This window comes from Crinia signifera, chromosome 4 (assembly GCF_055691185.1).
Source record: "Crinia signifera chromosome 4, ASM5569118v1, whole genome shotgun sequence".
NCBI lineage: Eukaryota > Metazoa > Chordata > Amphibia > Anura > Myobatrachidae > Crinia > Crinia signifera.
Window position 1 is genome coordinate 215,355,147 of NC_139220.1, and position 21,538 is coordinate 215,376,684.

A 21,538-nucleotide genomic window follows, 5' to 3' on the forward strand; every position below is an offset into this window, starting at 1 on the left:
ATATTCTGTTATAAAGGCCCACCTATATGGATTTGTATCATCAGATGGGCCTGGTTGTTCACGTTTTGTTTTGTAGGAGGATTTTTCTATCTATACATCCCACTGTTTCCTTCGCTTTCTCTACTGTTTCTTTTTTGTACCCACTGCTCTTGAATTTGGGGAGTAGCTGCAGCCACGGCATTCATCATGTCACTCATTTCCAATGTCAGTGCGCCAGGCAGGTGTATGTACACATATACAGTATATATATATATAGACCCTTGCGTCACACCACAGGTAATTAAAGTACTAGTGTGGGGGCAGCCTTACTCACAAATCCCCTGTTGGATGGGGGATAGGGGGGAAAGTATGGAGTACAATTGTGAGTTGGCGCCCCTATTTTTGATCAACACAATTAGATCAATCAAGCCTTAGGTAATTTCACTCTAGCATACAGTAAAAAGTCCATATAAGTTTATTAAAAAGTATTTTTCCACACAGTGGTAGCAGTTATTGCAGATCTTTATAAATTTCATTGAGACATCTCAGACTCTCGGAAACAGCAGAAGATACCAAACGCATGTCACCCCTTAACGGGACTTCATCGGGGGTTAACTAAAAAGTTAATAACATACAATTGTAAACATTAAAATTGTTACCAAAACAGAATTGAGTGTTTCTTAAAAAAAAAAAATTTAAATTGGACTTCATTATAAGCTAGTATAATACTTGTTCGGCTACATACTTCATGATTTTATTAACATGATACAAAGAAAGACTTCAAGCGAGAAGATGAGAACAGGTTAACAGAAGTGGAATGGCAACCAAATAATATATAATTTGAAATGACATATAATTGTTCAATGGATTACATACCGGATCACAAGAATTGGTTAAAGGTACTTTTCACAAGAAGAAACAATTTGTAACAGGATGGTTAATGGGTCCTTGCATACATGAAGTACCTATTCTTTTATTATCTATGTTAGTAGATCGTCTGAACGGAGAATGATCTTCCTCCAAATATCTAAAATTTATAATTAGCAATATTTAGTTTGGTAATGTGGATATATTACCAATAAATACAGTCCCTCTGGGTCTTATTCATGATAATATTTCAGAACTGTACATCATTTGGACAAAGATAAACTGAAGGAAATGTTAAATGTCCTTATCCTAGATGTGTGTGCTCTTTGGAGTCCAGCCAGCAAGTGACCTCACTACTGTAAGAAATTGAGCTCATTATTTACCACTTATAAATCAGACCTTCAATCATTCAGAGCCAAGATAGAAAACCCCTGATGAATTCTCCGAGAGAGACGAAACACGTTGGGTAGTGATCTAAAGCTCTTGAAAATAAAAGAAAATAACTCTTAAAAAAAAACAAGAAGCTACAAATGTATTTCTTATATTTATTTATTACTATATGTTTTATTCATTTTATTGAATCCTTGTAGAGGACATCACAAAGTTAGGGCACTGAAGACACTATTGTGGGGAGATTATATATATATATATATATATATATATATATACATACCGTATTTGCCGGCATATAAGACGACTGGGCGTATAAGACGACCCCCCAACATTTCCACTCAAAATATAGAGTTTGTTACATACTCGCTGTATAAGACTACCCCCTCTTCCGCACACCTTCCACACATTAAATAAAACACACATTATACATTATGCAACACAACATATTCCCCATTACACAAAATGCCACACACGGTAATGCCCCTTACATATTATGCCACATAAGTGCTGCTTACCTACATGCTCATTACTAGGGTTTTCTTGCTCGATGCCAGGGGTTTCTTGCTCTGTGCCAGGGGTTTCTTGCTCTGTGCCAGGGGTTTCTTGCTCTGTGCCAGGGGTTTCTTGCTCTGTGCCAAACACTGTGCAGCAGACACCATGAAGGTGACAGGCTGCGGTGACCCTACTGATGGGTTATTGTAGTGGCCTGGGGGGGGGGGGGGGAGTTGGCACCCTGCCCCGCATTGCTGCTGTCTGTCCCTGCCTGCAGCTTTTCTATAAGAGACTGCCGGGCAGAGCGATGCAAACCTGGGTGTCTTTATTATCTATCCCTACCCGCGACTATGCAGCACGGAGCGGCTATTTAAAATGACGCGCCGGGCCCGGCTTATGGCGTAGCAGCCAATCAAGGCAAGCAGCTCTGATTGGCTCGAGAGTCACAAGCTGCCTGATTGGCTGCCGGGCCCGGCGCGTCATTTTAAATAGCCACGCCGTGCTGCTTAGTCGCGGGTAGGGTTAGATAATAAAGACACCCAGGTTTGCATCGCTCTGCCCGGCAGCCTCTTATAGCAAAACTGCAGGCAGGGACACTGACACAGCGGGGCAAGGTGACCGGACGGAGGCGGAACCAATCCGCCCCCTTCCGGGCTCACTTTAACCCCTGATCCCAAAGTGCACCCGGCATATAAGACGACCCCCCACTTGGAAGCATTTTTTTCTGGGGGAAAAAGTCGTCTTATACGCTGGAAAATACGGTATACCAGGAGAGTGCCAGGCCATAACCACAGTATATACACACACACGTACGTATGTATGTATGTATGTATGTATGTATGTATGTATGTATGTGTGTGTGTGTGTGTATATATATATATATATATATATATATATATATATATATATATACACAAACAGAAAGAGACTAGCACTCGTGGGTCTTGAAAAACTCAAGGTTGTTTTTTCCATTTTATAATACAGAGTTTTTCAAGACCCACGAGTGCTAGTCTCTTTCTGTTTGTCTGCAAGTACTACAAGACAGGCACCGGGGGCAGATTACTACAAGGAGTGAGTGCCGGGCCGCACAGATATATGTATATCCCAATCAGGGATCACAAGAAAGGCAAAGTCTCGGATCAACTGGTGGCAAGGCATTTAGCCAATGCAGGACATACTATTAAAGACTTTACACATCAGATTGTAGACCATGTTCCATACAACATCCGAGGGGGAGATAGGGCAGGTAGGCTGCTACAATTGGAAGCACGTTGGATTCAGCAATTGGGTACAGGTCTGAACAAAAAATTTTCATGGAATGTATTTTAGAAACAGAGTACAGTACAGGAACAAAGAGATGAATATTCTGTATCAGAATGTGTCACTTAAATCACTCATAGGGGGAGATTCTCTAAGCTAAAAATGCGGTAAAAACCCCGTTATCGGGGTTTTTACCGCAATTTGGGATGCTGTAAGCATCCCCCGCCGGGTTACCGCAGCGGGGGGCATCGCCAGAAAAATCTGGCGATGCCCCATAGAAGCCAATGGGCTTCTATCGCAACCCTCCGCCGCCCCACGCCGACCACTTCGCCGCCCCGCACCGACCCCCCATCGCCCCCTCACCTGTGTCCGGGCAGCACAGCGCAGTGCTCTCTCCCTCATTAGTCTAGCAACCTCCCTCATGTCACCTAGCCCACACTGTTACATTTATTGGGAATAAAAGGAATGAGAGATAGATACATTTACATTAAATCATCAGCACCATTTCCCAGCACTTTACCAAGTATAGTATCTCTTACTAACTGCTTTGGGGCTCATCTACATTTGGATATAAGTAATTTTAAAAGATTCCCCTTAGATGTAGCGCTACACACCCACACTTCTGGGTGCCACATTCACAATCTCTTTTCACAATCTCTCCATATATGGAACTAGACATGCCCTTTGGGTGGAGCACAACATGCCCCCCCTCAATGGGGCGCTGTGCAAAATTCTACTACCAACTATAATCTCCCTGAAACTAGTTTTCAAAAGTAGGCAAGTATGTTGTACACTACACCACAAAGCTGTCATTCACTTCACCTAATTCCACTGCAGTGTACACCAAATATTGGTTTGCTTTAGATCTCTCTTCTGTTCATTCACTTTGCACTTTATAATTGATAAAAATAAACCATTAACACATGTATTTTTTAAAGCATTCTTACTCTGAGGCTTTGTTTCCACATGTCTGTCTACGACTTTTCACAGCACTGAATATATATATATATATTGGCCCTTATTGTGATCACTTCCCTGTGTGCGTTCGCACAAGGAAGCAATGTTTTGCGACTGCACATGCGCACAAACGTTTATGCAGATATGCAGCCCGCTTCCTGTCCAGGGACCCGCAAATCTAAGACACAAGAGAGGTGTCTTAGATCTGTGAGCGCTTGCAAAATCATTCGATGGTCGGCGACCATCGAATGATTTTGCTCCCGCGCACAAGGCTGCAAATGGATGATTTCAAGCAGGGAAATCTGTGCGTGAGGGGGAGCGGTCGTTCCTGCGGACGCAAGCAGCATTGAGGACCTGCAAAGCTGCATTAAGGGTTAACCAGAATTACCCCCATTATAATTCATCAAGTTCTAGAGATGTGTACAGAGCCCAATGCAGCAGAGTTCTCCCAAGCAGTTATGGTATAAGCCGGGGACAAGGTCATCATCATACAACAGAGGTCCAATCAGATAATGCTAAGAGGGATAACTATGGAGATAGATAAAGCACTAACCATTCAGCATCTGTCTTTTTACAGTGACTGAAGGATGAGCAACGGCCATAATGAGCTACCAATCAAACTATTAGACAGAGGGAGGGGAACATGTTACCATACTGTAGCAAACTGGATAATGGTTCTAGGTTTATGAAAGCTTCTGAAACCATTCAAGAGTGCAACACGTGATGTAACACACTGATATTCTTAGTAACTCCCCTTATCAAACTATTGTATAACCAGTTAGAGAAACTACAATATGTAGACAAAATTTGATATTTCTTTCAGCAGGTCCTAAGGCAGAGGTGGCCAACCAATCAGTGGCAATGAGCCAAAAAAATGTTATTGTAAGACAAAGAGCCCCTACCATGCAGACAATGAGCATGGACTAGCTACCACAAGGTTACACCCCTTTTTTAATTGGTTGTGGACAAACTGGCACATTACCATGCCCCATTTTTGTGTTCACACCTTTGGAATGACATTTACAGGAGCATGACCTTGTGTCAAACCTCAGTGTTTAGTTAGGATAGGGGTGAGACAAGCATATCAAAAATTTTCAATTTATGCACTCTTCCCAATATATATATATATATATATATATATATATATATATATATATATATATATATATATATATAAAAAAACTTTGTTACCTTTTCACTTTGCTGTAAAAGTGAAAAAATTTTTTTTTATTAGTGGGACTTTTGATTATCCTTGCTTTCAACATAAATTCTCTTACATGTGTGTCTGTAAGAACAGATCAATGTTTTAATTTTACTTATTTTAGTGTTGAAAAAAAAAGACTCACAAAAAAAGGTAAGTATACAGCCCCCACACCCACTCTGGTATGCAGCTGCAGATCTGCTCCGACATCCGTCTGGCCACTGCACCCAGCCTCTCACCCCCTTGCGGTCTCTGTTCCCACTTCCTGGTGCTGGATACAGCATGCTCCTCCCACAACATGATATCATAAATCAAGTCGGGCGAACAGGTGCGGGAGCCACATCTCATTAACAAAAGAGCCACAGGTTGGCCACCCCTGACCTAAGGGCTTGCATTATTGAAATTATATCACTATTTTGGAAACCATGCTTGGATTGTGAATTAGCAAGTCGGTTTCAAAGGAAAAGTCACCAAAAACTAATTTCTGCTTTTTGACCTGTCTGCCTTTTAAATGTCGGCATTTTTGAACATGTCGGCATAATGAATGTCTGCCCTTTGACAATGTTGGCAGAATGAATGTTGGCATTTTTAACTTGTTCGTATTTTGACAATTGGTCAATGGTGGTCAGTATTTTAACTGTAGGTAAATGGACTGCATCCCGTTATATCATCAGGGCCGGCAAGAGGAATGCCGGTGTCCCAGCAAAATTGGGGCTTGACCTAATCACGGGAGGCATGACCACCTCCTGTGATTAGGCCATGCCCCCACAATTATTATGGTGAGCGTGAAAAAACCCTCTAAAGTCGGGGGGGGGGGGGGGAGGTTGTTCCCCCACCCCTTCAGCAGCAGCACACACCTACAGCATGTGGTGTGCTGACAGCAGGCTCAGCACGAGCTCTCACGCTATCAGTGAGACGGTCATGCTGAGCCTGCTGTCAGCACACCACATGCTGTATGTGTGTGCGCCGCTGCTGTCGCCACCCGGGAGGGGGTCGGACCAGGGCCCCCACCGGGACCCTTCAGCAAGGCCGGGCCCAGGTAATTAGTACCCACTCCCCCCCCCCCCCCCCCTCTTGGCGGCCCTGTATATCATAGCTTTCTGTCCAACTGACACAAACACCTCCTGGTATGGGATGCAATAATGTGAAAAGTTTGTCCGCTTATCACAAATGTGCCAAGCCTCGGAACACAATAGATACTGGGGCTTGGATGGGATGGGCAAGGACATCTTTAGATGACGTTGCCCTATATAAGCCTATGGGATTCTATCACATTTCCCCATTGAGAGGACTCAACTGGAGCCCCCAGCACCCCACATTGTGCACACATCTGCCAAAATATGCGTAGATAACACTCCGGGTCACAAACCCAGGAAATCCTATCATCACAAAAAGACAGCTCTTACCGCAAGAGCTGTTCACTGCGATTCTTTGCAAGCATAAGGGCTACTAAACTTTGTTATATTTCCAAAGAGTGGGAGGATGCTTCATTAGCAAAATGTGATGCCTGATGCACCCTGCCCATTGTGAGTTATGTAGTTGTTGGATTAACGCAAATAGAACACTTCCCCTACTTCTGCTTCTCATAATAGTGTGATCAATGAAAATAAACTTTATCTGAAAGTCAACACAGTGCATTCATGGGGCAGATTATGACACCTATTCTAGTCAGGCTTCAAACAAACGCCCACATATTATATTTTGACACTCCCACCTTTCCTCAATAGAATACCCTTTGTATTACTAGAATGGTAGATTACAGTTAACCTGTATAGCATCTCAGACATTTTCTTTAATTCAAAAGAAAAAAGTAATTTTGAGGCTGATCTGCAATCTGCTATAGCTATGGTCTATGTAAGCTGCCAATATTCTTTGGAACCACTGTCTATATAAGAACTACAGTAGGAATAACAACACTAGAGATAAAAGTGTTGGGATTTTAATAAGGCCACACTTATGTAATGTTACTAACAATGGGGGAAAAACTGGGTGCCCTAATTCAAATTGAGCTGTGAAGTCTTATTCTCCTTCTCTATTATCACTACTGGGGTGCAACGTGAATAGTGAAGCCTAGGTCCCTCTATGGACAGCGGCTGCTTGCCTTGCCTCAGAGAAGGGGACATAAAGGAAAGGGGACATTGCCTAATTGCCTACTGTATCCAAACTTATTAAGGACACACAGGTGGCGCCATACATTCACTCTCTAATATATATATATATATATATATATATATATATATATATATATATATACACATACATACATACATACATACATACATACATACATACATACATACACACACACACACACACACACACTTGTTGGTAAATGGTTAAAAAGTTATGGCATTTATTCCAAATGCATGTGTAATGATGTTTCAGAGCACAAACGCCCCTTTTTCAAGGTGAGGGTAACACCTTGAAAAAGGGGCGTTTATGCCCTGAAACGTTGGTACACATGCATTTGGAATAAATGCCATAACTTTTTAACCATTTACCAAGTCCTCTGAGTGCCGCAGTTTGTTTGAACGCCTATACAGATTTGCATTTTCCGGAAGGCACCGGGGCATTTGCAACATGGGAGAGTGCCAGGCCAACCCCCAGGATATATATCAATAAGGTGGTGGTACTAGCGCCAAGTGGTTCCTTATTTTTATAAAAGAGTCCGTGTGGACTTTATGTGTCCGTTTTTTATGTGTAAAAGGCCCAGTTGGTTCCTGTTCCAGGGAACCTTGTAACCCTGATAAAGGGTTAAATTGACATGAGCAGAACTGTAACCCAATGAAGGGGTTAAATAATAAATCCATGAGTAAATATATGAGTTAACAGTATGTATTTCATGTATATTTATGTTTATGAACATGTATTATACAACATGTATATATGTGTCATAGGGAGAGGCCGTAGTGTATAAATACCTATATACATTAGAGGCAGTTATTTTAGGGTTAAATCAATTACTATGTACATTAATGACAGTGAGAGAAAGTACTAGATACTTCATTTGCACAGCTGACTGTGAGGCTGTCAATCATCCAGTCAGCTGCAGTGAGAGGGAGGCAGAAGGCGGGAAAGAGTTGTGGGTGTGGCCAGCTGAGGAGAGGGGTATAAATATAGCAGCTGACAGAGAGTCTGGGAGACTGCTGATCCCCTGGCCAGTGTTGTACACCTTATCTGTCCCCGCTGCTGCTTGCAAAGTAGCTGGCTGTAAACAGCAGCAGCGGCGGGGGACAGTGGAAGTGAATGAGCAAGTGAATGGAGAGATCCTCCTGATCTGCTGGCAGTGTCTTGGTGAGCCAGTTTTCAGAAGGGGAAGCAGGAGCAGTTGCCGTAGTGATAGTAGAGGCCTGTTCATGATTAAGCAGTGTCAGGCCTGAGGTAGGAGGAGAAAAAGTGACAGAGGAGCAGAACAGAGATAAACCCAGGAGGGGAGGAATTGTCTGGAGTGGTGAGCCTGCTGGGTTGTGATAGAGTTCAGCACACATCACCCCTTCATATATGTGTACTTCACAACTGAGCACTAAGTGTCATTAATATAGACTTACTGAAAGCCCTTACAGCAGGAGTGGGTTGTGCTGCGGAGCCTAGTACAGTAAGGAATAGCCACAACAGAAGCCTGTCAGAGAGTCTGGGGGAGTGGCTGCCTGTTAGGAGCTGAGCTGAGGAGACAGAGCAGGCAGCCGAGTAAAGGGAGCCAGAGCCTTATATTACACAGCTTGCGGCCCCAAGCATTTCTGCTGTATCCCAAGTGACCAGATAAATACTCACTATCAGTTGGTGGAAAATACTTTATTAAATAATCTACTTGATGCTGCACATAGGGGGATTAGGACCCTCAATTAAATTAGGTTGCAGTTGAATGTATTTACTTCTTGAGCAAAGTTGCAAGCTAAAAAGAGACGTTGTATCTTTATAAGTGGCAATAAATACAAGACCCCGATACTTGGTAAAGACTACTGAGGAAATGTGGATAAATGATCCCTGTCATACCTGGTTGCAGTTAATAAGGGATTGCTGAGGAGAAGTTACAATCTGATTGTTGTATTCTAGCAGTACATACCTGTTCTATGACACCTAATTGGGGTGAGCTGTAGAGAGCAAGAGAGAAAGGACATCCCTGCTAAGAGATTTCATCTTTCATATATACTAAGTACTTTACCGTATACTTTTACATAGACTCTATAGAGACTGAGTATCACTTACTATAGAAAACCTGGACTCTATGCTATATTGAGCCGCAGCTTTATCCTAAAAAAAAAGGACAGTGCAGATTCAAATGCAGACTGTCAAAGTACGCATCCTAGAGATTTATTCAAGTTTACCTTGGTTACATCCAAAGAAATAAGAGAATATGGGAGCTTGGATGTAAATATTGCTATTATTATAATACAAATACCTGATATATCACATCGCTGGGAGAAGAAGGGCGGTATAATTTAAATACAAGCGCCATTCAAGGAAGGAAGCTACCTATGGATGGTTATTAAAGTAACGGAGGGAACAGATTTCTATAATCCTTCAGTATTTAATTGTCCGATTATTCCCTGTGAGGATTACAAAAATTATTTTGTTGAAGTTTCAACTTTTTATTAGCTAACACCTCACCTTACAGGACTCAGGTGGGAACTTTATCATCTAAGGAACTTCAGGACATACTCCCTTTGGAACTCTACAAAATAAACCAAAGCTTAGGGTTTTTTTTCTCTTTGACTAACTAGTGTACACAGGAAATAAAACCATATTATTGCGCAATAATAATTTATAGTTCATTACTACTGTATAAGGCTTCATTGTTGATATAAAATGTGTGCAATCATTTCTCTTGTGCATGTAATACAATGTATTATTGGTTGTAGCCAACTAAGGTAGGAGTGTATAACCTTGGTATTTAAAGGAGGCATCCAAGAAGTCTGACAGAGCTTGACTATCATTCTTCAGTTCCAGTCAAATAAAACTGTGTTTGGGTTATTTATGCCATTGTTTCACCTATTTGTGCTGTGTGGAATTGCTTATGTACACATTCATAATATTATTGTTAGGTAACTAAATTTATTGGTTACTGGATAATTCAAAGGGTGTATCCCCAAGCCCGCCCTATTGAAATATAAAAATATCTATATACCACCAAAGCTTGGGGTGGAGGCACAGTCAGACATTAGAGTAATCTACATTCCTATAATGGAGGGTTACATTATGGAGGCACTGCTGAGATCCACTACTCAGAGTCTGTTGTTACCCACGGGCCTCAGCGGCCATTGTTTATTTTTGTGAGAGACATTTACATATCTAAAAATAAAATAAAAAATATGGGAAAGAAGCAAAGGAACAGAGATAAAGTTGGCCTTAATGCCCTTACTTTGTCAGTTGGGAGAATTGAAGCCTATAAAGAATTTACATGTATAGATAAACAAGAGTACAAGCAGAAACCAGAAATAAAGAAAGAGGTGTTGTGTAAGTTTGTGGATAACACTCAAGAAGTGATCGATGAAAGAACTTTGGATGCATCTATAGAGCTGGAGAAAAGAAACAAAAGATCAAAGAGTAAGAAAGTGAGATTTGATCCCAACCAAGAAGGTAGTGATGGAGATGTTAGCGGTAACCTAGCTCAAATTTTGGTCACTAATGATGATTATGAAGCAACAGAAGATAATACATTTGTTTCATTGAAAGAGAGTATACCAGGGGCAGTAGATGATGTAACAGTAGTTGATGAGAAAGAAGAAGAAGATAATAGTAAAGTAAAAAATAAGGAAATAGAAAATGTAATAAAACAGATAGCTGAGGATTCTAAGGAACATGGACAACTAGTATTAGCTCTTCCAACAGATCAACAGAAGGACCTGCTTTCCCTGTTTCATACTTCTGTAGAGGAACCAATGGGAAGAGATAATCTACAGACCCCAATGGAGGTGATAAAACATATAGCAAAGGACCGGTTCAAACATATTTGTCGGCTGTTGGAGGTTCTAGATGAAACCAGATGGAAGCTAAAAGAAGAACAGTTGTTTAACTCCAAGATTGATGAAAGGAATCAGGAGCTTGAAAGAGAACTTTGGTGGTTACAGAGAGGGGTGGAAACCCTAACATCAGAAGACAGACAAACTAATGGAGAGCTGGAGCAACAAAAGTTGCTAAAGGGTTAAATTGACATGAGCAGAACTGTAACCCAATGAAGGGGTTAAATAATAAATCCATGAGTAAATATATGAGTTAACAGTATGTATTTCATGTATATTTATGTTTATGAACATGTATTATACAACATGTATATATGTGGCATAGGGAGAGGCCGTAGTGTATAAATACCTATATACATTAGAGGCAGTTATTTTAGGGTTAAATCAATTACTATGTACATTAATGACAGTGAGAGAAAGTACTAGATACTTCATTTGCACAGCTGACTGTGAGGCTGTCAATCATCCAGTCAGCTGCAGTGAGAGGGAGGCAGAAGGCGGGAAAGAGTTGTGGGTGTGGCCAGCTGAGGAGAGGGGTATAAATATAGCAGCTGACAGAGAGTCTGGGAGACTGCTGATCCCCTGGCCAGTGTTGTACACCTTATCTGTCCCCGCTGCTGCTTGCAAAGTAGCTGGCTGTAAACAGCAGCAGCGGCGGGGGACAGTGGAAGTGAATGAGCAAGTGAATGGAGAGATCCTCCTGATCTGCTGGCAGTGTCTTGGTGAGCCAGTTTTCAGAAGGGGAAGCAGGAGCAGTTGCCGTAGTGATAGTAGAGGCCTGTTCATGATTAAGCAGTGTCAGGCCTGAGGTAGGAGGAGAAAAAGTGACAGAGGAGCAGAACAGAGATAAACCCAGGAGGGGAGGAATTGTCTGGAGTGGTGAGCCTGCTGGGTTGTGATAGAGTTCAGCACACATCACCCCTTCATATATGTGTACTTCACAACTGAGCACTAAGTGTCATTAATATAGACTTACTGAAAGCCCTTACAGCAGGAGTGGGTTGTGCTGCGGAGCCTAGTACAGTAAGGAATAGCCACAACAGAAGCCTGTCAGAGAGTCTGGGGGAGTGGCTGCCTGTTAGGAGCTGAGCTGAGGAGACAGAGCAGGCAGCCGAGTAAAGGGAGCCAGAGCCTTATATTACACAGCTTGCGGCCCCAAGCATTTCTGCTGTATCCCAAGTGACCAGATAAATACTCACTATCAGTTGGTGGAAAATACTTTATTAAATAATCTACTTGATGCTGCACATAGGGGGATTAGGACCCTCAATTAAATTAGGTTGCAGTTGAATGTATTTACTTCTTGAGCAAAGTTGCAAGCTAAAAAGAGACGTTGTATCTTTATAAGTGGCAATAAATACAAGACCCCGATACTTGGTAAAGACTACTGAGGAAATGTGGATAAATGATCCCTGTCATACCTGGTTGCAGTTAATAAGGGATTGCTGAGGAGAAGTTACAATCTGATTGTTGTATTCTAGCAGTACATACCTGTTCTATGACACCTAATTGGGGTGAGCTGTAGAGAGCAAGAGAGAAAGGACATCCCTGCTAAGAGATTTCATCTTTCATATATACTAAGTACTTTACCGTATACTTTTACATAGACTCTATAGAGACTGAGTATCACTTACTATAGAAAACCTGGACTCTATGCTATATTGAGCCGCAGCTTTATCCTAAAAAAAAAGGACAGTGCAGATTCAAATGCAGACTGTCAAAGTACGCATCCTAGAGATTTATTCAAGTTTACCTTGGTTACATCCAAAGAAATAAGAGAATATGGGAGCTTGGATGTAAATATTGCTATTATTATAATACAAATACCTGATATATCACATCGCTGGGAGAAGAAGGGCGGTATAATTTAAATACAAGCGCCATTCAAGGAAGGAAGCTACCTATGGATGGTTATTAAAGTAACGGAGGGAACAGATTTCTATAATCCTTCAGTATTTAATTGTCCGATTATTCCCTGTGAGGATTACAAAAATTATTTTGTTGAAGTTTCAACTTTTTATTAGCTAACACCTCACCTTACAGGACTCAGGTGGGAACTTTATCATCTAAGGAACTTCAGGACATACTCCCTTTGGAACTCTACAAAATAAACCAAAGCTTAGGTTTTTTTTTCTCTTTGACTAACTAGTGTACACAGGAAATAAAACCATATTATTGCGCAATAATAATTTATAGTTCATTACTACTGTATAAGGCTTCATTGTTGATATAAAATGTGTGCAATCATTTCTCTTGTGCATGTAATACAATGTATTATTGGTTGTAGCCAACTAAGGTAGGAGTGTATAACCTTGGTATTTAAAGGAGGCATCCAAGAAGTCTGACAGAGCTTGACTATCATTCTTCAGTTCCAGTCAAATAAAACTGTGTTTGGGTTATTTATGCCATTGTTTCACCTATTTGTGCTGTGTGGAATTGCTTATGTACACATTCATAATATTATTGTTAGGTAACTAAATTTATTGGTTACTGGATAATTCAAAGGGTGTATCCCCAAGCCCGCCCTATTGAAATATAAAAATATCTATATACCACCAAAGCTTGGGGTGGAGGCACAGTCAGACATTAGAGTAATCTACATTCCTATAATGGAGGGTTACAACCTTATAATGAAGATCTAGAAAAGAGAGTGAGAGGACGCTGTCTGGTGCAGTATGTTATTAGTTATAAGCGGGTCCCTTCACCTTTAGTAAGAATCACCCCAATTTGTACATAAGTACCGTTTTTAGTGGTCTCCAAATCACTCTTAAGCTCAATTCGCAATATGTCCCCAGGTTACTGGAATGTCTGGTCGCCGACTGGTGATGTATCAGATATCCGGCAGATGGAGGTGGTGAGCTAACACTTGGGTGAGGATATAAGGTTGATTGGTGGAAAATTTGTGGGCCTAAGAGGGACCAGACATTCCAGTAACCTGGGGACATATTGCGAATTGAGCTTAACTAAGAGTTTTTTGGAGACCACTAAAAACGGTACTTATGTACAAATTGGGGTGATTCTCACTAAAGGTGAAGGGACCCGCTTATAACTAATAACATACTGCACCAGAAGGCGCCCTCTCACAATACAATACAATACTCCAAATGGACAAAGGCACTCAGAGGCTTGATGCTGGTGAAGAAACTGGAGGAATTTTTATTCCATAGCCCCCGTCGTCAGGACACAAAGGCACAAGTAACATATATATATATATATATATATATATATATATATATATTTTTTTTTTATTGGTCAAAATCAGGAAAATGATCTTACATATGCCTTCTCCATACCGAATATCACATTCGGTTTAGAGGAGGCATATGTAGGAGCACTATTTCTCTGGAATCTCTATGGAATAAGCCCCTCTCAACGGAATAATCTTTTTGGAGCATTTGCTTATTTTTATCGTTCTACCTATGTTGATTTTTTTCCTGATTTTTATCAATGAAGGACCTTTTGAAAAGGAATCATTGAATCTAATATATTCGTTCACTTTGAATTTCCCCTGATGAAGTCATTAAGACAAAAAGCATAGGATCATCAAGCATTCATTTATGGGAGAAATCACATTTACTATGTATATTTTATTGAATGTTTTTATCATTGTGATTCTTATGCAAATAAAAAAAAAAACGCACAATTCCTCTATAAGAGGTTTTAACCTAAAAAGGTGATGGTATCTTTAAAATTTGATTCTAGCTCACCCTATTACTTCTATTCTAAATATATCTATCTATCTATCTATCTATCTATCTATAGCAGGGGTGTCAAACACAAGGCCCGCGGGCCAAATCCGGCCCGCCAGACCTCTTCATGTGGCCCGCGCAGCCGCCGCCAGCCTTCACCTTTTATTCTCAATTTTTTTTTTAAACAAGAAAGCCGCCTCTTCAGCGCATGCGCGGCAGCCTACATGCCAGAGAACGTCTGCCCTCTAGCGCAGTGCCGCCGGTCATCAACCCCTCCTCTGCTCCCACCTGCTGTATAGGAGCCAGAGAGAGGAAAGAGCAGGTCCGTCGTGGTGAATGGTGCTGCTGCTGCTGTGCGCTCCTGGTCACTTACTGCTGAGTGTGCACTGCACAGTGACTGGGAGCACGCTGCCCCCCACTCCTGGATAGATAGTGCGAGGAGCGCTACTCACAGGAGGGAGGGGGAAATGCACCTGTGTGAGAGCGCAGCTGTGTCCTTGGTGGTGGAGCAGCTCAGACTGGAGTGGACGCATCAGAGCGGGTAAGTGTCAAACTCTCTGCCTATGTGTGTGTGTGTGCACTGGCACATTGCAGCCCATCATTAATTGCTGTGTCCCATGATAATAAGCAGGACATATGCCCTAAGACTGAGTGCTGCCCCCCTGTGCAGGCAGCGTGTGCCCTAATGCACTGCAGTTCACAGCAATAGCAGGAGGGAAATGCTACTGCTGAGTATACAATAATTGAATGCAGTGACAATAATTTATGATAATAAAGAGTGGACACATAGTCCTACAGATACAACCGGCCCTTTGAGGGTGACCAAACTGCTGATGCGGCCCCCGATGAATTTGAGTTTGACACCCCTGATCTATAGTGTCCGTGAGTCTGACACCCCTGATCTATAGTGTCCGTGAGTCTCGGAAACCCTGCGATCTGCTACATCTCTTTCTCACACATGCACAAACTCAGAAGGTAGCAGACCAGCTTTTGAAGCTTTTGCTTCAAGCAGGCTTAGTAGTATATTACAATAGGCTAACTGTCCTCAACTACAGTGGTCAATTAAATAATTAGAACTCAAACAACTGGAAACCCACCTATGAAGCTCCATAGATAGCCACTTATGAAGTATTAGTAAGCTACCTACAGTATACTGTAATGTATACTTTAAAAGATTGCTTAGCACACATGGGAACAGTGTGAGTCATGGTCATAGGAAGCAGCATACAAATACAAATTTGTAGACAATGCTAGGCTTGGGTATATGCACCTGTAGTGTAATCAGCCTGACCTTTAAGTCTGATGACTAAGGGCTATTTCACACACTCCGGCTCCTACCGGGCGGCGAGACCCCGCACGGCCAAGAAGCCGTGCCGCACTCAGGAGTTTAGAATGGTGGGGATGGCCACAGCCCGGCAGCCGTCCCTTCCAGTGGTGGGATCCGGCTGCAACCGGGCGGCTGGGCTGTGGCCGTTCCGTGTGAATGGACACAATTGTGTCCATTATTAACTATGGTGTGCGGCTTCTGGCCGTGCGGGGTTTCGCCGCCCGGCAGGAGCCAGAGCGTCTGAAATAGCCCTTGAGGGGCATACACATGTTGGGATGTGTGCTAAGCTTTTTTGCTAAGCTATTTAGGGTAGGTGATTTCCCAGTGTCTTGATCACCCATAGAGAGCCCATACACATGCAGCAATGTGTGCTAAGCGATTAAAAACATTTTCAGGATGACAGCTCGCTATCATTCATTCTGTACACTGGGCCTTATTCTAGTTCACTCTTTCTGACAAATTCCTTCTTAGATGGACAAAACCATGTGCACTGCATGGGGGGGGGGGGGGAGATGTAAAATGTGCAGAGATAATTAGATTTGGGTGAGTTATTTTGTTTCTGTGCAGGGTAAATACTGACTAGTTTATTTTTACACTGCAATATAGATCTCACTTTGAAGTAAAACCCCACCCAAATCTAACTCTCTCTGCACAAGTTACATCTGCCCCACCTGCAGTGCACATGGTTTTGTCCAACTAAGAAGGATTTTGTCAGAGTGAACTAGGATAAGGCCCACACAGAGATTTGCAGTCACTTGCTAAGCAATTAGCACTGACTTAAATAGTGGCCAATAGCAACGTGTGGGACCGCACATCGCCATTGCTCGGGGTATACACACAAAGGGATCTGTGCTTAATTTCTAAGCAATCTAGTAAGAAGAGCACAAAATAGCTCCATGTGTATGCCCCTTAAGTCATTTGATGACACTCCTCTCAGATGGAACAGTTCACATCAGCGCTTCTCTGTGTCACCTTCATATGTTGCCAAGTATGATGCACTTTGATTTAGCTGCACTCTTATCTTTATTGTGAACCTACGCAAGTGTTTCCATCCCTAACATAAATCTCCTAATCAACTTGGCTCAAGTTTAACGAAAATTGTAATGGGACCTTTGCCAGTATGCACAACATAAAATACACACCTTGGTTCAGAGGCATAACTCTGGAGGCAATGGAGTCATCTGCCACCGGGCTCCTGCTCCCAAGGCTTTCAATGAACTGATTCAAACACTCAGGGAAGGAGAGGCGCCCACCTCTCCTTCCCTGACCGTTTGAATCAGTTAATTGAAAGCCTTCAATATTGCTTATGGGGCTAACTCCCCCTCCTAACATAATTTTTGCAAGTGCCACACCCATGACCTTTCTTATTGCAGACTTACGCCTTACTGATTAAACTATTTGGGGAACACCAATAATTATCTTGCCTCCGGGCTACTGGGACGAACTTAAGCCACTGCCTTGGTTCTCACACCACCTGTGTGAATATGCACAACGCAGGTGTGTGCCATGGATTGCCAACTGAGAGGAGGAAAATACTGTATCAGAGTGGTGGCATTGTAATGTCTCCCAAATACAAAGTCATTATGCTTCAGTTATTTGGGCCTTATTTTTGCATATGAAATGCAGTTATTAATGAAGGTACTGTGTGTTAACTGAATCCTAATAGCAAGTGTATATATTGCATGCAAAACAATTGGTTAAAAACCATGAGTCAATGCATGTGATGTACACCGGTCTGGGGTGGACAATAGGCAGCCCTACATCTGGTTCAGAACTACAGATCCCAGCATGCCCCCTCATCATTTTGTTAGTTGGCCCTGCTATATACAACAAACTTGAGGAACGCTTATCGCCCAATCCTACCTTAGGTGCATATGAAGGTCGACAGGGTTGGAAGGTCGACAAGCATTCGGTCAACAATCAAAAGTTTTTCACATTATTTTTGAGCCGACAGGTGGTATTTCATGCCCTACACTTTGACAGTGTCCATGTTGACCATGTCGACATTCAGGATAAAAAAAAAAGTAATACTCATGTCGACCTTTTGACTGTCAACCTAGTCATTGTCAACATTAATGCTTGTGTCACCCTTCCAACCTATTTCATGCATCAGCCTAAGCCATGTCGACCTTCTGTGGTTGACCCAAACCCCGTATTCTTCTGGTGCAAACCTGCAGACATCTTGCGAAATTTGCCATTTTGCATATCCTCACAAGTACAACTTTGCTAATGAATCCATTTTAAACCTACAATATGGAGCACAGCTGCTGTCACATCATTACCGCCACACAGAGAGTAACAGCAAATGTGGCTTCAAAACTTTTCACAAGAAATTTTAGCCATTCCTGTTCTATTCCTTCAGAAATTTTTAAGATAAAAAGTAGAGAAAAGCATTGCGCTTTGTAATATTCTCTTCAGGGGACACGGTCATTGGGTCACCAGCAAGTTGTTAGACAGTCATTAGTTCGACATGCATTTAGGTCAACATGTGTCTAGGTTGACAGGTCGACCTGGGTTAGGTCAACATGGGGTTTTTCACTGTTTTTTTAGCCGACATGTGCTGACAGGCGGTATTTCATGCCCTGCCATCCAGTAGGCCGTGGTGGAAGAATAAGATAGTGTGCCACCGTAACGAGGCACGGAGCCCGAAGCATGGCGAGCGCAGCACACCATGCGAGGGGACGCGGTGCACTTTAACCTGTGTCCATGTCGACATCCGGGGCAAAAAACTGTGAAAAACCCCATGTCGACCTTTTGACTGTCGATCTTAAGACCCTCTCAATCTAGACACATGTCGACCTAATGACTATCTAACAACTTGCTGGTGGCCAAATGATCCACACGCCTCTTCAGAAACTGGAATACATAAAAAAAATCATACGATTGCAAGCAACTGTTCAACCTAATGTCATTAAAAATATCCCACTGTGGTGCAAAGCCAAGGCAATGTCCAAGATAATCTGTCTGGAAAAACATAGAAAAACACACAGAGGTGGCAGAGTTGGAAATGAAGTTTTTATATTTTGCAACATTCTCCAGGCATATAAGAGACATGGAAAAGTTTTGTAATGTGCACCATGTAAACGGATAGATTTTTTAGGCAAAAGTAGCATAAGACATGTGCACATTACACTTCAGTGAAATATTAAGGGTGCATAATAAATACTGTGCAACGATCTCTCTCACGCAATGTTCCCATAAAATGACTTGTATCTCAGATACTCTTCCAGACATTGGATAGCATGATCATCTACTGTTGGATCAAATTTATTAGCAAAGAGGTGATGTTGCTGGAGCAACCAGTGCAAGTCCCCAGATCCATATACACACACCAGTCTTCTGTGCTTTCCAGTACACATAGTATAGGGTGCTCCACGCTCAGGGTCCCCTTCCAAAGCTTCCCACTTTACCAGCCGGGCCAAAGCATTTAGGTCTGTCATGTCATACTTGATGTGCTTGGGGACAGAACCGGGCATCCCAGGAACTCTTTGCAGTGTAGCCCAGAGATATTCATCAGGGCTATAGGTGTCCTTGGCCCAGTCTATCAATTTTGTGGCTACGGAGTTTTCAAACAACGATGCCACAAAGTCTCTGCTGACCACAATATACGCGCTGCCACTATAAATGGGAATATTGAAGGGTGGTGAGTTTTTCTTAATATCTGTCTGTACGACATAGTCCTGAACTTCATGGTGGTATTTCCATCGTTTTAGTTTATACTGTGGAGGTGGCTCAGACTCCATGCTGTTTTTGCCATTTAAAAACTTTAATGCATTTACAATTTCAGCATTTGTCTTCAGAGGGAAGTCTGAGCCACAGGTGTTTAGAAGATACTTCCAGCTGATGTTGCGTTTTAGTAGGTCCTCCATGCAGTTCAGGTCAGCCTGGACACGGGACCAGGATGCATAGATCACAGGCTCCAGCTTTGATGCCACAAACACATTGGGGAAGCAGGAAGCTATAGCTCTCACTGCCTTCTGGAAAAGCTCTTCAGATTTCATATCAACATGTACACAGTAAGTGTTCTGAGGCGTGTAGATGGATCTTAAAAGCCTCTCAAACATCTCAATATTCTCATGAACCACCATGGAATAGGCAATGGGGAAATTTCTTTCTTCTTTACTGAGACTAATCAGAACATACTTTCTCAGTTTTTTAAACTCTGCGCAGTCTTTGGTTAGTTCTAAATACTCTGACTCAGTGGTAAGAACTTTTTTATTTTGTATAACTAAGTTGTGCAACAGAGTGTTTCTTACCTCATTCAAGTCACCCTGGATAATTTTGGAGCAGTTCTTTTCCCGGCTGGCTGACAGGTTTAAAGCCTGGTAGTAATGATTCCGGCAGTATGCAACCCGTCTGTCATCACTGACATCTTCCATGTCACAATCCAGCGAAACATACATGAACACCATTGTGAGGAAAAATAATGCACATCCAAAAGTCAAAAGTCTCCTTTTTAAATAAAGTTTTCTGTATCTGTAGAGCATCCTGCCTCAGAAGCAGCCAGACCAGAACAGTTTACTACGCTAGTAGTTAGTACAAGGAACATGTATAGCCTGTGCAATTACATTTATATCCACTTTCAGCAAACGGCATTGTTTAATGCTGTGAAAAACTGGCACGTCCTGTTTTGCTGGTAACGTCCCATTCACCTGACATGCTAAACTAAAACACGCTTAGTGCATGCAGGAACTGCTTTAAACTCACAGCTGCTGATAACCTCGTACCTGATTTTATATTCATATGCTGCATTGGAACAAGGAGATTACTGCAGTAGACATGACATCAGTGTGTGTGTAAGTGCCAAAAGGCTCTGTATGCAAATCATACTGGAAATGACTGGTGTAGCTCAATAAATGTATCCTTAGTGGGATACAAATTCTCTTTGCAGTTGAGTGCAGCAAATCTCATTACACATGACATGTATTAAGGATTTCTGCCTGATTAAAGACATGGTTGTCTACCTGACCTTCTCCTTCAGGGAGAAAATGCTCTGTTCCTGGACTTCCCTGGGAATGTGTGATTACCATCACATGTGGTGAAACACCTTTCTTATCAAGAGCATTTTCTCCCTGAAGGAGAGGGTCAGGTAGGCAACTATGCTTAAAGATATCCACAAAACATGACCTGTTGATGATACTCCAGGACAGAAATTGATCATTATTGCAGTACATTCTCTAAATTCTGTATATGTTTTGTTTAGTCCTTGGAGAGTTTGCCAAAGCGAGTGATACATCGGGGATGTGGTAGTGTTCTGACCTTTTGAAAGCGGTTCTCAAAGTAGTTTGTGAAATATTTATGGCAAAACCCTAAAGATTTCAGGATGTTCTTTATTTTTTCTCAACAGTGTCTAGGTCAACAGTCAAAAGGTTGGCCACTAATTATCGACAGTCAAAAGGTTGACACATGAAAA

General features: G+C 42.1%; 1 protein-coding gene across 1 annotated transcript; it reads right to left on the reverse strand.

Annotated features, from left to right (window-relative positions):
• Window positions 1-19,166: 19,166 nt before the first annotated feature.
• On the reverse strand, window positions 19,167-21,081 carry LOC146072533 (beta-1,3-galactosyl-O-glycosyl-glycoprotein beta-1,6-N-acetylglucosaminyltransferase 3-like). Its single transcript, XM_083179759.1, has one exon. It carries the CDS (start codon window positions 20,610-20,612, stop codon window positions 19,308-19,310), a length of 1,305 nt encoding a protein of 434 aa, XP_083035885.1. The 5' UTR covers window positions 20,613-21,081; the 3' UTR covers window positions 19,167-19,307.
• Between the last annotated feature and the right edge of the window lie 457 nt (window positions 21,082-21,538).